The 17,566-nt window shown below is 41.2% G+C and overlaps 1 protein-coding gene across 1 annotated transcript; it reads left to right on the top strand.

Annotated features, from left to right (window-relative positions):
• Window positions 1-1,113: 1,113 nt before the first annotated feature.
• Window positions 1,114-14,781, top strand: LOC104278235 (lipid phosphate phosphohydrolase 1-like; the record flags this gene model as incomplete). Its single annotated transcript, XM_009875146.1, has 3 exons — window positions 1,114-1,171; window positions 13,529-13,705; window positions 14,358-14,781. Coding segments are annotated over 3 exons (361 nt in total), but the record flags the coding sequence as incomplete, so codon positions are not given.
• Between the last annotated feature and the right edge of the window lie 2,785 nt (window positions 14,782-17,566).

The raw sequence follows: 17,566 nt of genomic DNA, 5'->3' as shown, positions 1-17,566 counted from the left end.
ACAATCTCTTCTCAGTGGTGCCCAGCAACAGCACAAAAAGTAATGGGTTTAAATTAGAACATAGGAAGTTCCACCTCAACCTAAGGAGCAACTTTTTCACTGTGAGGTGACAGAGCCCTGGCACAGGCTGCCCAGGGAGGTTGTGGAGCCTCCTTCTCTGGAGACTTTCAAAACCCGCCTGAATGTGTTCCTGTGCGATCTGCCCTGGGTGATCCTGCTCTGGCAGGGGGGTTGGACTAGATGATCTTCCGAGGTCCCTTCCAACCCCTGACTTTCGATGATTCTATTTAAGAACTGAATTGAAAAATACATGTGTGTGGGGGAAAAAAAAGTATATACACACACATATAGTCATATTCCTCTTTTCAAGTCTGCTTATTTACTACCTCTTGATGTACCTCTTTGAATTTACTATAAACCAAGACGTCTTAAAATCTACAGAGGAAACTTACCTTTACTACGTGTCAGAGCTGCCTTCATTATTCTCTGTCGGAAGAGTAGAAATGTTTCACTTGACCAGGAATTTCCGTGGCCTCAGGCTCTCTGCTCTTCTGAGGCACCAAAATAGGGACTTGCTGGGTATGGTGGATGGCAGTATGGAGAGCTATGAAAGTTTTTAAGTTGGCCTTGTTAGTGTGTGCTAAATGCTTAGGCACGAGGAGTCCTGTGTTACATAGCTAAATCTCACTGAAGGCTGACTGTGACCTGGCTGACAGCCTGCGAAGCAGCACTGCTACAAGGCTCTGCACATGAAATTGGCAGTATTTACAGTATTCTGGAATTTATTGATATGATGAATCAAATACACTGCTTTAAAGGATGCTTGATTTCTAGCTTTGCAGATGTGTTTACTTGCTATCCAAACTTCAGTTGGAGCGCTAATAGTTACTACCTGATGTGGTAGCATGGCTGCTCAGTAGTGAAGTGTATGCTCTTTGTCAAAAGCTGTTGTCAGACATGCACGATGCCTCCTGTGCCTAGATAGCCTCTGTGAAGAAAAAGCATCAAGATATTTGCATTTTACTGGTTAGCTTGTGTAGGGTGAATTAGTATCACTGTAAACTGAGTGTTGCAAATGAAAAATAATGATGTGTCTACTCTCTTCTCTTCCAGACTATCATTTTACTCTGGCCATTCTTCGTTCTCCATGTACTGCATGCTCTTCCTAGCAGTAAGTATGCTCTTTCTGTCTAAATGGCAACAAAAATCTCTCAGTTACCAAGTACAAGAACTGAAATATTTATTTGGCTGCTTTGCACAAGGGACATTGCTTTTATAAGATGCTTGTGTGAGATAATTGAAGATTTCTCAGTAGGAGTTGTAGGGGAGTGCTGCTGATACTGGAACAATAACTAGAATTATGTTCAATATGCCTAAAAATACTTAAAACCATAGTTGGCTTGTGTGTCTTTTCTAAAATGAACAAGTAGGTTTGGAAAATACGCTGCTACTTAAATATAGTTATACTGAAAGTATTGCAAGCCATATAAAAATATATAATGATATGTCTGAATTAATGAAACGTGCAAAGCCTATTGAAAAAACAAAAAACCTAAATTTAAACCCTGATCAAACGTGGAGGGGCCTGTGAGCACAAACAACAGATCAACTTGAATTTTTAAATCCCTTTTAATTTTTTCCTGTGATTTAGTAGTGGGGAGGGAGAGTGGAGGAAACAAGGCTATAGACCTGTCTGTCGAAGTAAACACTAATGATAAGATCAATTCAGTAGTGCTTCAGTTGGAGCCTGGATCCAATATTTCAGTTGTTTCAAGTTAGCTAGGGCATGTTATCTTCCCTCCTAGGATAAGCTTCATAACATTGAAAGGTTGATTTGGTTGTTCTACCCCGTGATTTGTAGCATGGAAGGCATTAAACAACTTTGTGCAATTTTGTTGTTAATGTCCTTGTAAAATAAATCTCTAATCCTGAATGTAAATAACTAACATAATAGATACATGCCAGGATCCTCACAGAGCTCATACTCGATTTGCCTTCTCTTGATTGCGTTTTTAATTTTTTCAGCACCTTTTGCCAATAGTATAAAATCCACAGTTAGTGGAGAGATTATTCAAACTAAGCTAAACCCTACAGCTACATACGGAAAGGGGCAGCTCTGTAGTATGACATAGATATTTTTAAACTTTATTCTAAAATAAAGCTTTTTCAGAAGCTTAGTGTTTGGTTTGGCTCATTCCCTGCAGTTTGTTTATGACTAAACCTGTTTGCTTCCTCTCTTACCTGTAAATCCTGTAAATACAAAGAGTTCATGAAATTATTCCGTCTTGTGTTTGACTAGAAGATAGCACAACTTCCTGTCTGTCAGCTGTTGGCGTTTTTTTGTTTTGGTTTGGTTTTTCGTTTGGTTTTTCAAGTGCCTTTACTTGCTCATTATGACTGGCGGTCTCCAAAATTACATGGGCCCACTTGTGATGTGATTCCAAAGACAAAACCACTATTTCCATAGTGTGCTGGAGCAATTACTGCTGTGTAGCAGTTGAATACTGATTCTCTCCATTGGGTTCAGCCTTACCTTTCTGATCCGGCTTTTTCCATGCATGATTTTATTGAGCAATGTGCTGATGTGATACTGCCACCTCTCAGAAGCACAAACTTGGAGACAGGAAAAAATATGCTAATTGAGTGGCTCTGTGTGTGGTATATAATTTATACTGACTGGATTACAGTCACTTGGCAGGGATCTGAATCTGTCTGAACTTCTCCCTCTGTCACATGTTATGTTTAAGAGTCCTGCTTGCTGCAGCCTGCAGAAATGGTGGTGGTCAGGACTTCTCAGTGGGTACGAACTGGGAGGGAGGAGCTGCTCTTTTTAAACCTTGCATTTGTTAAACTTCTGTGTGCCCCATCTGCTTGCTTCCCTCCCCACAACCCTTAGCCCCTGCTTGCTGTAATACTGATGCCATCTTTATAGTTGAATACAATAGATGTGCTGAACAGCTTGGACTTTAGGCCTTGTTTAACCTAGGAAGATTTGAAAAAATGCGGCCCTTTGGCAAGAAAGTCAAGAATTCTTTATTTTGAAGATGCCAACTTCATGTGGGTTGAATAATGCTGTCTGTATTTGCATGTGGCGTGTTTTTCTGAATCCATGCGAAGGAGCTTGTGTGGAGAGTTCCTGAACAGGCAGCTATGAAACTTACCTGTCTTGGGACTCTGTGCGTGGGTCACTGTTAGCAACCTTCCGTATGGGAGGGGAAGTGGGACAGTGGAATTCAAATCCATGCTCTGTATCCCACTTTGAAATGCTGTAAATCCAGAGCTTGTCAGTCCTGGTTCAGCAATGAAATAAAAGTTGCTGTGGGTCAGCACGCTGCTAAAAAGCTATACTTGTGCTCATTCAGTTCTGTAGTAACTGCAAGACACTGTGACTTAATTTACCTCACTTAGACTAGAAGTGTGTGAATGTCTTTAATAAACGCCACGTTAAAAGAATTAGAAGTGTTTTATTGGAGATCAGTTTGTTATTTGGTAAACTTGTCAATTAGTAGCCAGAACCTTGGCTGGAGCAGAAGGCGTTCTTCATCTGTTCCTGCATTCAAGTTTCTTGCCTTGTCTCTGGCTGAGCTGTTGCCCAGTACAAATAAGAGGCTTTGTGCAGATTAGAGTTCTACTTTCTTCTGTCCTGTAATAAGATTATTCATCCAGAAACTCTTGGGAGGCCTTCACAGGGTCATCTGAAGGAGGTTAGTGACTCCCGTGCAGGAAGTTTTTTACCTTGATGGTTAATGCTGTATACCAACCTTTGCATTGAATAGGGTCGTTTTTTTAAAAAAAACAAACCCACAAACCCAAACAAAGAATACAAAACAAAAACTACAGATGTCTTCCAGCAGATAGCTGCTGAAGGAAAGTGAGAAAAACTGCTGTCTAACCCTCCCCCTTGCCCACATGGCAAGGCATAGTGCTGCCTCTGGCTCTAAACCAAACCTCTGTGGCACTAGATAACCTGTTCGTTAGCTGAACTCTGATGCTGGCTTCATCTGCTCTTTGCACACTTATTCCAGCCACAGACTGAGTCGTAAGGAGGACAGAATTACTAACATGTGGCATTACTCATAGGTAGTGTTAATCATAAACAGACACTAGCATGCTGGTTTCTGAAGAGACTGGAGGAGACTGCCATGTGTGCATACTGCAGAAAGCCTGCTCTTAATGTGTTACGTCGTGAACACATGTACTGTGTCAGGTTTGTGTGTTTCGAAAATGAGGAGATGTTTTTTGGGGGAATCAAAAGAGAAATTATCTTTGCCACAGACAACAAAAAACATTGCAACTGTGAAATGAGAGATGCTTGAAGTGTCTGACTTAAAGCCACCTTGCAAAATACTGGGCAAAATAGTGAAATACTTACACAGCTTCAGTTTCTTAAAGTAATATTGCTGAATTACAAATAAGTTAGGCTGTAGTTTTGTTCTGTTTTATCCACTTGGATTAAAAATTAATGTGAGATGGTTCGTCAGATTTTTCAAATGTTTTAGACACTTTAACCTTTGGTGACCTGAGAAATCTGCAAGTCTCCATGTTATAAATGTTCAAAATGAATAAATAGTTTAAGCAAGCAATCTCTGGAAATTTGTGCATTTCTCTTTAGTTTGTCTTTTGGTTTGTGGGAGAGCATTGGAGAGCAGAACTTAACTTTAAACTTAAGGAATGGAAATACTTACTGGTATGTAATTTGGGCTCATGTCTTTCTGGGAGGACACAACTAACCTCTGTTTCTCAGCGTTTGCAGTTACTTAATACTGTCTTAGGTTCCTGCAGGAGCAGCGTTTGCCTTCCATGTATGTGGCAGTTGAGCTTTTAAAGGTTATCTCATTAGAAGGAATGAGTCAGTGACACCGTATCAACTTATATACTTCCATACTTAATAGCAGTTCATTAAGCTAGTCCTGGCTGAAAGCGTTTTATGGCAATCTATAATGAATCTGTATTTTGTTACCATGTTTGAACTGTTAGCGTGCCTGTGTGCAAAATCCCCCCTTGGGCTGGTGTCATGTATGTGACTATCTGGCATCGAAACAGAAGCAAGAACAGTGCCTACTGCAAACCACTGTGATGCCTGACATTTAGAGAGCAGGTTTGCCCATTTGCAGAGTAATGAAAAGAATGCATTGGTTCTGCTTCGTAAAACACTTATATAACAAGTTCTAACAGAATGACAATCAGATAGAGATGTATGAGGTTTGTATAACTTTAGGGAATGCTAATTAGTTTATATAATCTGCCTATTTAAATAAGCAGTATTTTGTATCGCTTGTCATTCTGAAGGATAGAGATCACTGCAGCATTTTTACCTGGATGTTATGTTGCTGTGTGCTTTTAGAAAAGCTGTTGTCTTTAGCTAGTCCCCTTTAAGGCCTGAGCTTTTGGCCTCCCTTCAGGTTAGGCTTAGGGTTTCTTCCAGTTTCTAACTCAGTATACGGAATGAGTGAAACCACAGAAGAAATCTGCTTGCAGACTGTCAAGCCGGGAGGTTGTGGTGGAGAATGTATTCTGTGAATAATTTGGCAGAACTGGGTGGGTCAGTCTGGGTCCAGACAGAGCCGTTATCTGTGGGATGCTTTTGCCAACAACAGCTTCATGTGGAAACTAGTTTGAGCCGCAACAGTATGTGGGAACCCAGTGACCTAATAACAGATGCTAGATCCTAGATTACCTCCATCATCCCCATCCCCTTTCGTAATTAAACAGCTGGCACAATCTCTGCTGTACCAATAAAACTATTTCATCTTGGCGTGGAGAATGGGAGGGTGAGTGTAGTTGGACCACCTCTTCCATGGGACCAAACCAGCACCCTTTCCCCAGAGCGGGGAGGTGCTGCAGTTAATGGTAAGGTTTTGTTTCAGCATTTTGTTTGGGTTTTAAATTTGTGTCTGAAAGCTATTGTAAATTAAAATGCTGAATGCAGGATTGCTTCAGCAGTGAGAATGACCTCAGTGCAACTGTTGCAGCTGGCAGAAGTGGGTGCTGCCCTGAGGATCAAGTTGCTGTAATGGAGCCTATTTTGCCATAGCTGGCCTGGGCACCTCCCTTCCCACACCTAATCCGGGGTGAAGACGAGGGCTGCAGAAACCCAGCCAAGCTGCCCTGCTATTCTGGGGACAGCAACTTGTTTGTGTTGCTGTGGCTTGGGACAACGCAGGATGATGGATCTTTGTGCGATGTAACTTGAGCGGCTCTTAAGCTCTTCTACTCATAACTGGGAAGGAACATCTTGTGTGACAAAGGACAGAGGGAATTACAGATGACAATGGGAAGGTGGCTGGACTGACAGCTCCTTTGGCAGAGAGATGATAGGCTAAATAAACAGAAGTGAAAGTGAGGTTTAGGCTGCTTTTTGTGCCCATGCTCCTAAATGTGCCAATCAAGCTTTGCTCTTGAAATCTCTTAGCTTGTTTACATTGAGATTGGAGGTTGAGTGAAACAGTACCCAAAGAAAAGCTTGAGAGCATTTAACACACAGTGTTTTAGGTATGTCTCTTTGCATGGCAGTATTTCTTTACTTTCCCAAATTCTACTGACTAGAGCTGCAGAATGGTCCTTAATGTGTTCCTGCCCACATGAAAGCTGAGAACTACCTAGTCTTCAAAAGCTAATGAAAAGACATTTGTTACTGCGAAAGTTGTTTGGCTGTAGCCATGGGTAGTACTAAGCATCTTGAAGGAGAGATTAAAATAAGAAAGGATAGTGGGTTATGCTGCAAGGCTCAAGTATGGAGATGCCTGTACTTCTACCTGTGTGTACTCCTAGTTTGTTTGGGGTTTTTATTTTGTATTTAGAGTTTTTTAATAGTAAGCAAACAAAGCAAAACTACCTCTCCATAGTTTGCTTGGGAGTTACAGCTGTCAGTAGAGATGAGATCATTGTGAATTTGTTCCTGTAGGGCTGAGATGGAAGCAATACCTTGCAGTGCTTATATTCTTCTAGCAAAAGTTTCTGTTACTTGGTACATGCAACAGCAAAATACTTACTCCAAATAGAAGGAACACAACTAGTTGTTTTCTCATGAGAAATGAGCCAAGTGTTAGCATTTGCAATGGAATAAAATGTTATTGTTTATCCTCCTTTACGGTAAAATGATGCCAATAAACAATTACTTCTGCAATGTACAGCCAAGTTTAGGCTGGAGGATTAAAAACCCAAAAAACATTACTTGCCCAGTGGGAAATGTTTGTACAGGATAGATTGATTGTACTTCTGATATTGAAGTGAGAGTTGGGCTGTTACTAGAAAAGAGAGGATTTTTTCCTTATTGCATAGGAGGCAACACTTGCTCATCAGTTGTTTTTGGATAGCAGCATGCAGCTATCTTAAAGAGGCCAGACTGGTATATTTTCTAGCTCTTCTCCCTAGTCTGGTAATTTCTTTTCCCCCTTAATTCAGCTGTCAAGCTGTACCATCTCACCATAGGATAGTCAAACATCAGAGCTGGCACAGGGGAGTTGGCATGAAAACACGGTTATAGAGTAAAAGGAATAGACCATCCCTTTGAACAGTAACCAAAGTACACCTCAACCTTGAAGTAACTGCAGACCTGTTTCCTTTTCCTTCACTGCAAGAGGGAAAATTAATTCTGAAATGTTGCTGCTTTCTCTTTTTTCTGCCCAATCAAAATAAAACTAAAGAACTAAAAAAACTGCAGCTATACTAGGGATGATAAATATGTATTCATTAAGAAAAGGAGATCTCAATATAAAGGAAAAAAAAAACCCTTTAAGTTGCTTTTTTCCTTTTTTGTTTCTTTAAGAACCCAGCTCATAAGTGATTTATGAACTCTGCTACATTTTTGCAGTCCTTATAATACAGTTTTCTCTTTAGATGTGAGTTTGATGTGTTGAAAATTTCACAGGATAGGTTTTAGCCATATTAACATCAGGCTTCACATTACGCATTGGTTTCTGGTTTGCAGTCAGCAGTCTAGAGCTTTGTGCTTACAGGTATAAAACTGTTGCACTTGTATGTAATACTTGCATAAACACAAGGTTGTATATGATAGGTTATTTCTCAGCACATCTTGTGGCTCTTGGCCATTGTTTTGTGCTCAGAATGGCAATTTTTAAACCGCTTCCTGGATTTCTTACACTTCCTTGAATTCCAGAATTTGTGCTAGCTGAAATATGATTAATCGCTTTTATACAAAGTTATTTGAGTAATAGCTTCTATACAAAGGAATGTCTAAAATTTCCTGTAACATGCGGAAAGGGAAGAGCTATTTTGCAAACCTTCACAGAAAAAGTACGAAGCTTGTAAAATTTTCCTCTGTTGACTAGTCTGACCAGGGCAGAGGTGTCTTGATTTGTACTGCTGGACTGCTGAGCAGGACTGGAACAGGGAGATGGCAGATCATCTGTCAAAATGTTTTTCTGTTACGTTATAGCATTATGCAAGAGTCCAGCGCAAATGCCCCAGCTCTTTCATTCTCTAGGAGGACTTTGCTTGAATAACTGTATCGAAGATACTTGGATGCAGGCTGAGTCTTGCATAGAAGTGTGCAGTAGTGTGGCTACTGGAGTCCCCTCTCCTTGCAGAAAGGCAGTGATTATTTCCAGATGCAGTTAGAGGGTGGGTAGTTACTTTGGCACTATTTCTGCACCTACTTGGCTTCCTAATGCAAGACTTCACAGTCTTAGGAGTGGTGGGGGCATTGTGTCCTGTAAGGATGTCCTTTGGATAACCATAGAAATGGAATTTTCCTATTCTACTAATGCGCCTGGATTCTCAGCCTTTATTCCTAACTGCAGGTCTCCTGGGGAATTTTGCCCCATCTTCTGTCATATTAGTTACTCTGAGGCTGGTTTAAGACTTTCAGATACTGGTGCCTCCTCTCCTGAGTTCCTCCTTCTTCATCCCACCCCAGCCTCACTAACAAAACCACCAAGACACAGTATCTCCATATCCCCTCCCTCCACCCAAGAAATCCAGAGCCAAATCACATACCTCTGTATGTGTATGTACCGGCCACTTTGGTCTTTAAGGACAGATTATTTCATAAGGAAATTGACCTTGTGCACTTTTGTTTCTCCTGCAGACTCTTAAAGTTACTTGCATTCAGACAAATTGAGAATTGTTCTTATTTCCCCATGTCTCTAGGAAAATTATATTCTCTTTCTGTTTTGCTGTTAATTTCATGATGTATATTAGGATTGAGGAGACAGAAATAAGAGGGAAAATGGATACATCTCCAAAGAAAAAGTGTGCTTCTGTTCGTTAGGACAGAACAGGACACTTGTAGGAAATTTGATTACTTGGGCCTTTTGATATCGGGAAACATAAAACCCTATTTAAGAAAATCCATTTTTGAAAAGTGACAGAAGAAATCAATTGGTACAAGTAAAACTCCCCATTCTTGAAGAAGGGGCTGGTTAGCTCAGTCAGTTGAGCGTCGGGCTGATAACACCAAGGTCGCGGGTTTGATCTCCGTTCGTTCCCCATGTGTAGCCTGATCTAGTTGAGAGGCGTCCCTGCCCATGACAGGGAGGTTGGACTAGATGATCTCTGAGGTCCCTTCCAGCCCAGGCCATTCTGTGAAGTGCAGGAGGATTTGCCATATCTTAATAGGCAAAATATTCTGCAGTATAGAATTTCTGTGTAATAGGATTTTGGAAAAAAGCTGGGAGGGTTTTTCAGTGAATGACCGAGGAGTTAAGTATTGAAACTAGGTATCTCGGATATTATATCTAATAGTGGAGTGAGTCGGTTTTAATACATTTAAAAGAATGTTGTGCCCTTAAGGTGCAGATGTGAGGTATTAGCTGTTAGGAAATTTTCTTGAGCCACACAGTTACACCTCCAAAAGTCCTTCTAGAAAATAAGTCACTGCACTTTAAAATTAGGTAGGCAGGCATGCGTATATGTAATCTTAGAATGGTTTGAGTTGGAAGGGTCTAGTTCCAACTCCCTTGCCATGGGCAGGGACACATGTTAATATGTATATTAATACTGCATTGGTGGAAGAACAAATACTTAAAGGCTATACTAGAAATGTTAAAGAGTAGCAAATAATTCTCCAATTGCAGAGACCCTTCCATTCAGGTCTGTGGTTTCTTGCAAGAAGCCACAAAGTGGCTGTGATTTTCTCTTCATTACTGTGTGTATTTTTAGAAATGAAGTACTAGACCATAGATTGAGAAGAAACTTGTTTGGGATGCATGTGGTGTAGAGAAAATATTTTTGTTACAGAGTAAGCATTAGCTAGTAGGCAAAAAAGTTTGAGATTATTTAATTCCATTTCAGGAAAGTTTCTATGAAATCTTCTTGTGCACTTCAAAAAGAATGAATAAAACCATAGGAAAGAGGAGGATGGAGGAGGGAATAGAAATAGATACAGCTGAACAGTGTAACTCAACAATGAGACAGATGCTCAGAAGCAGGAGAGCAGGGAAGCTGAGCTAGCGCAGTCGAATTGCTGTCACTGATAGTGTGTTGTTACTGAACTGCTCTGGGTGCTCCTGCTGTGTCCGTCGGCCCGCAGATGTATTTCTCAGCAACAGCTGAAATGCTGGGAAGGGCTGGCACAGGAGTACTTGCCAGCTGACATTTCCTGAAGCTTCTGCTGCTTCTGTACATTAAAAGTTTTACCTGGAAAGCTTAGTCCTTTCTAGTGAAGAGACTTGGGTGGGGAGAGACAGGCACTGATTTCCTTCTGTTTCCCTTTAAACGTGTAAAAGACTTGTGAGAGGACCAAAACAACTGGAGGCATCTTGTGCATGTCGGGAGGGGTTCTTTCTGTATTCTGAGGTTATTGCCTTGTGTTAGTCAACTGTGTCAAAATAGAAGTAAGTGCTAATGCAGTGTAACACCAGGACCTCTCCCCATTGTGCACATAGTCCTGTATAAGGACTAATACTGTATAAAGGGATTCTTGGAAGTACTTTTAGAATCAAACTTATTTAATGGAATTACAAGGGAAAAAGCTCCTTCCTCTCTTTGGCTGCTGTATTTTCCTGTGCGGTCCTGCTGGCCTGCCTCAGCCCAGACATGTTGCTGTTGTGTAAGTGTCTTGGTAGCAGGAAGAATCTTTACAAGGGAGAATGACTGCATGAGCCTATTAAAAGCAGTGTCAGTTTGAAGTTACCTGCTTAAAAATAACATCAGATTTGCCATTGTGGCAGCTGTTAATAAGCAACTAGTCTCAACTGAACAACAACAGCAAAACAAACCAACAACAACAACAACAAAGTTGTAATCAGAGCAGCAGCTGTCACTTGTGAAATTAAACAGAGCAGTGGTCAGTCATGCTGACATTTGTCTGTGGTACAGCTTCTCACCTGCTCACACCTAGTTTTAGAATAATATAAATCCATCTGCTGGATGAAGGCGCAGGAAAGGCTTTGGGCATTTTCTGTACAGCTACCAGAGTTGCTGGTGTGAGGAAGCACCCAGAACTGATGAAGCCTGTAGCCAATTGCACATGTTCTGCAGGCGATAAAGCAGCTCCAGGTCTTCTGTATGACTGGAAACTGCTCTCTTAGTACAGAAATTAAGTTTTCACTTAAGTTTCTTAGTACAGAAATTAAGTTTTGACAATCCAAGTTTCTTGTTTCATGCTTTGTCAAGCAGAAAGAAAATCTGAATACATGCTGGGTAAAAGAGATTTGAAGACTATTTTATCAGTTATTCATGTTGTGGGCTGTCATCTTTCCAAGTTTGCTTTCGTGTTCAGAAGTAAACCTGGTTTCCCACCCATGTGCAGTTGCATAAACCTTTTTCTTTCTAATACAACTGTATAACTTTGCCAACTACCAGAAATGCTTACACAGAGTAGAACTTTATTACAGCAACGTATTTTTAGCTGTCTTAAGCAGAATTTAGTGGAAATAAGGAAAGAGGAAAGAACAGCCAGTATCAAATCATCAACTGTCTTTTTTTCGGCTACCATCATGTGCTACTTGGGCCCACCTCTGCTCAGTTTAGCAGTTGGGTAGTGTTCTGGTCTACTATTGGTAAATCCAGTAGTAGTATTCATGCGAGGCACCATTAGAACACCTTTTGTTAAAAGAACTGTGTGACAGCTTATTTTTGAAGTGGCTAAGCAGTATGTTCCCTAGTGGTAAAATTAAGGTCCCCAGAAATAATGCAGCACTTAACCCTGTGAGGAGTGAGAAAAAATTATTTTCCAGTTCAAGTTTAACTGTAGCTTCAGAATCTGATTTCATCCTGACCTTGCTACTAAAAAAACCCAACATCGTTATGGATGGGGCTGATCTTCTTGATGCTCCATTTATAGCTGAAAAAGTCACCATGCCAAAATTATGATGTAAGTTATTCAAAAGAAACCAACCAAACATTCCCCAAATGTTTAACTTTGGAAAGTAGCACCTTTGCATCTACAGTGCATGCTCTATGTGTGTATTTACATGGTAAATGTGATGCTTCTAAAAAGTAGCCATGGCTTTTGAAGTTGGCAGTGGAGGGATTTACCAGTTTAATGTGCTTAGTCCCTCAAGCCTGTGTTTTAGTTAGCTTCTAAGATTTTGCAAGACTGTCAGTTAACATTTGTGCTGAAGTTCCTGGATGGTACTTCCAACTGTATTGTTGTTCTCTGTAAATACAGTAACTATGGTGCCTTTTTTGGTGACTGTTCCACAATAAATGCAACGGTGTTTACAGGGGTGGGTTTGGAGAAGGTCCTCTTAAAGCTGAAAGAGGTATCTTGTCCTAGACAGACCAGAGGTGACAACAGCAGGGATTTAGAAACTAGTAAGAGTTAAATACTGCGAATTTGGGATAACACATAAAAACATAGATATACACATCAAGCAGAGTTGAGAGAAAAAGCATGGGAACTGCACACATCCACTTGCTAACCAGGGTGGTAATGTGCAGCTGAAAAGGACCACGAACAAATGGAGTTCAGTGAGATACACCAATGGTAACAGGAGGAGTGTGGAGTGAGGTCCTTGATCTTATCAATCGCATCAAGTTACTTCTGATATTTAACTACAGCTGGAATGTTATGCTAAAGCATGATAATAGTAAAGGTGACTGGTACTGAGAATAAAGTTAAAAACTTGTCAGCTCTATGTGCAGTATATGTAGACGTTACTAAAGATGTTAACAGTCTGCCCACTTGGAGCAAGGTGGGGCTCCTTCTGTTTGGAGGACTGTAAATTTGAATGGTCACCAGCTGGTGGGGGGGGTTTTTTGGTGTGTAAGACTTACCCTTGGTTAGTGCAGGAGTAAATACTGGTTTGACTTCTCTAAGCCTTAAGTGGCTCTGATATTGCCAGTACCTTTATCCAGAAAACTGTCATTTGTCACACTGGTATAAATACAGCAAGTATCTACTTGATAGTGTTACACAGTTTTACATAAAACATGAAGACCAACATCCTATCAAACTCCACTTTAGTGTACTTGTGAGAGTATAGCAGTTGGAACATTTGTGGACATTACCATGTTTCTGAATGTGAATTTCAATTCAACTTCGAACAGACCCAGCACAACTGCATGCAGTTTACTGCTTTTGTTTACTGCATTTTTTAATGATGTTGCTTTTCTCTTTCAGCTTTACCTTCAGGCCAGAATGAAAGGAGACTGGGCAAGACTTGTACGACCTACTCTGCAGTTTGGTCTTATTGCTGCATCTGTCTATGTGGGTCTCTCACGTGTTTCTGATTACAAGCACCACTGGAGCGATGTTTTGACCGGACTCATTCAGGGAGCAGTGGTAGCTGTGCTCATTGTAAGTAATTCCAGAGGGAGGAGGGGGTATGTGTGTAAGTGCTGCCTTTATAAACAGCACCCTAGAATTGCAGACTGTGTTCAGAGGAGAGCACACCTGTCTTTCTAATGCTTCAAAAGCTGTTGGAGAAGGGAAGCAACAACTTGAACCGCGTGTAGCAGTAGTACTTCGGGAAGTGAGGCAGACCCTAGCCCAACAGCAAGTTAAGTGTTAATCAGCCTTTAAAGAAATGTGAGAGTAATGCTCCAGAGAATAAATTACCAACTACTGAACCCCCTTCCTCAGCTAAAGCTTGACCTCTCCTGTTCCATTCTAAATAAATAACCACATGTGATGAGGGCTCTCAGCAAGCATACTGCTCCTTCTTCAGAGGTGCTCAGGCTCTGGATGCTGTAATGAAGCAGTGCTGAATCAGGCAGCACACAAGCCTTCAATTTGCCTTAAACTATCAGTGGCTGAGTGGTCAATGGGAGGAGGGAAATGCCAATGGGAGGTGCCAGAATTTTATACAAGACTCATTAGCACTTTTATTATGTTTTACTCTCTTTAAACTTTTTTTTTTTGATCACAGAATTTACTTTCTGCAAAAGCATTTACCTACTGTCTTAGAGACCTACAAGTGCAGGAGTTTAACACTGATTTGTCCACTTAGGTTGTGTATGTGTCTGACTTCTTCAAAGTGAGAGGATGTACATTTCAACCAAAAGAAGATTCCCATACAACCCTACATGAGACCCCAACAAATGGAAATCACTTTGGCAGCAATCATCAACCATGAAGAATGACCCACCTCACCTACCCTGTTCTCTGAAAGGAAAAGTTTTCACAAATCTAACCATGTAATTTAAGTAAGGGACTGCTGCTGCTCTTGGGGATGCTCACTTTACCTGTATATAGTAACATCTACCAGTTATTGTGTATCTAAACATTAAAATGTCTGTTGGTTCCAGCTTGTGCTTAAAAGAAAAAAGCTATTCAATTTTTTATTGAAAACACAGTAACAGTTATATTACACTGCTATTTGTACATGCCTTGTTGAAATAACTGTGATTTAAATAAACACCGTTAGAAGAAATAATGATTTGTGATGGAAGTAACATGTGAAGCTGATGAACTTGTTCTGTAACGTGAATGTAGTACTCTTTTTAGGAGATACCTTCTGTTACAGGTAAAGGCTTGCAGCAAACACAATATCTCTCTTGATTTTTGTAATCCCTATTAAAAAGAAAAACTATATTAATATCTAGCAGTCATAACTGACAATCACTATTTTAAGTACAGTTAAAGGCAGTAGAGAAAGTGGTACAAATCTTAAGCAGAAGTCCCTGTACATCCCTTTCTAGTCACAACCTTGGTTTAACTGTCAGTACGTATCAAAACACCACCTCTTTAAATCAGAAATTATAACATACATGTTTTCTGGAAAAAGCAATGATCCTGTTTACCAGAAGCTCATATTAGTAAATCATTAACAGCCTACCTGCCCCCTCAATGCTTTATAGAATTACTTCTCACACTCTGGATGTGAAATACATACCCTCTGCAAACTTATTTTCCAACTCTGTGTTTCCAATGGCTTTTGCAGCCTGGCACATCTGCCGGAGCAATTCTTCGAGCCGTCTCATGCAACGAATTATGCTGCCTATAGAAAAAGAGGGAGAGGAGACTTTATATGCCTTGCCATATCATGTGACTGAATAATTCAGTTGCTTGAGCCCACTTTGGACCAAAGCAATAGTTCCTGCTCCAGCCTCTTCAATATACCTAGAAGCCAAGTGTAAGAACAGAAATATGTCTTAAGCTTGGAGACTTTTACTGTTTAACAGAAACCCATATAGTATTTCCTTGAAGCTATCTCCAAATAGTTGTCCTGTTGTTTTCTTCTGTCTTCATAGCCTCTGCCTAGTCAGAGGCTGTTGAGTAAGTCCTAGTGGATTTCTCTTTCCAGTACTTCAAGACTTCCCTGAAAAACATACAGGTTTGTGTATTTCACAACACACAGGTTTTTGGGTGTGTTGTGTTTATTTCTTTGATAGCCCTTAGGTTCCTTAGTTGCAAAGCCAGTGAGACAGTAAATGGTCAATCTTTCTCGTCCCGTTCAACTCAAGTGTCTATGGACCATGTGACTGCATGTTTACAATGATGCATACAGGCTTGGTCTTGACATAGCTCCCACGCTGCACACCAATACACACTGAAGTTTGTTATGCATTCAGCTCCTCTTAACTTTATTTCTCAGCTCAGCCCAAGTCACTGTCACAAGGCTCACAAAGTGATGCCAACGCTCATGCTCTTTTAGAGCAAGTATGCTGTGTGGTCACTGCCTCCAGCATCATCTCACACCTACAGTCAGAATTGCTGTCTGCAAAATAACTGTCATAGGGCAAATATGGGATGAGTGGATTGAGAGCAGCCCTGCAGTGAAGGGCTTGGGGGGTCTTGGCGGAAGCAAAACTGAACATGAGCTGGCAATGTGCACTAGCAGCACAGAAGGCCAGTCGCATCCTGGGCTGCATCAGAAGCGTGGCCAGCAGGTCGAGAGAGGTGATTCTGCCCCTCTGCTCTGCTCTGCTCTGGTGAGACCCCACCTGCAGTGCTGTGTCCAGTTCTGGAGCCCTCAGCACAGGAAAGACATGGACCTGCTGGAGTGGGTCCCAAAAAAGGACCCACAAAAGTGATCAGGGGGCTGGAACATCTCTCATGTGAAGATGAGCTGAGAGAGTTGGGATTGAAGAAGGAAAGGCTCTAGAGAGACCTTACTGCAGGCTTTCAATACTTAAAAGGTGGCTTTTAAGAAATACTGGGAGAGACTGCTTTAGCAGGGCCTGTTGCAATAGGACAAGGGGTAATGGTTTTAAACTTCAGACCAGAGATGACGAAGATACTTTTCACAATGAGGGTCGTGAAACACTGGAACAGGTTGTCCAGTGAGGTGGTCAGTGCCCCATCCCTGGAAACATCAAGGTCAGGTTGGATGGGAGTCCAAGCAACAAGATGACCCTGTTCACTGCAGGGAGTTGTAGGATAGGTGACCTTTCTATGGTTCAGTGAAATACTAGTTCTAGAAAAGGCATAGCATCTGGAGAAAATCTTCATATGAAAAGAACATTGTGCAAAGTGTAATGGGAAAGTGAGTAGCCAGGGAAGTAAAGTAACACTTTTCTAAAACACATTCAGTATGGTACCAGGCCATGTCAGTTTCTACAGTAAGAACAGTTCTGTGAGGGTACCACTCTGCAAAACCTACTGCAATGACACGAGGTGAAAAACCACACATAGTCTGTGGGTCACAAAGCACAAAGCCAAAGCAAGTGAACCGTGGGCAGCTTCCCCGCACAAGGCCTCGCTGCACTCTGGGGTGGGTTCCAAGGCAGGCCCTTGCTCAGCTCATCTTCCTATAAAGGGACAACCCTGAAAACTGCTGCAGAGAGTGCTCATTTACACACAGTGTAGCTGGGGTTGTTGCAGACATACTTTTTCAGGGCATGAAAAGAAAAAAAATTGCATTTTTGAAATAACTATTTGTCTATGCTTACTCCCACAAAATAAAAGTTGATCTGCAATTGATTAATACAGACCAGTATTGCAACGACAGCCCAGTCAGCCTCACCTCCATCCCTGGAAAGGTGATGGAGCAGCTTGTTCTGAAGGCCATCTCTAACCAAATGGAAGAAAAGAAGGTCATCAGGAGTAGCCAACATGGATTTATTTACCAAGGGGAAATCCTGCTTGACTGATCTGATACGCTTCATGACAGAGGGACCAAATGGGTAGATGAAGGGAGAGCACCGGATGTCATACACTTTGACTTCAGTAAGACTTTTGTTAAGTGTCTCCCATAACATCCTCATAGGTAAACTC

This window comes from Apaloderma vittatum, unplaced genomic scaffold, assembly GCF_000703405.1.
Source record: "Apaloderma vittatum isolate BGI_N311 unplaced genomic scaffold, ASM70340v1 scaffold14838, whole genome shotgun sequence".
In the NCBI taxonomy this organism is placed as follows: Eukaryota; Metazoa; Chordata; class Aves; order Trogoniformes; family Trogonidae; genus Apaloderma; species Apaloderma vittatum.
The sequence above is the reverse complement of the archived record's forward strand: the minus strand, read 5'-3'. Positions and strand labels throughout refer to the sequence as shown.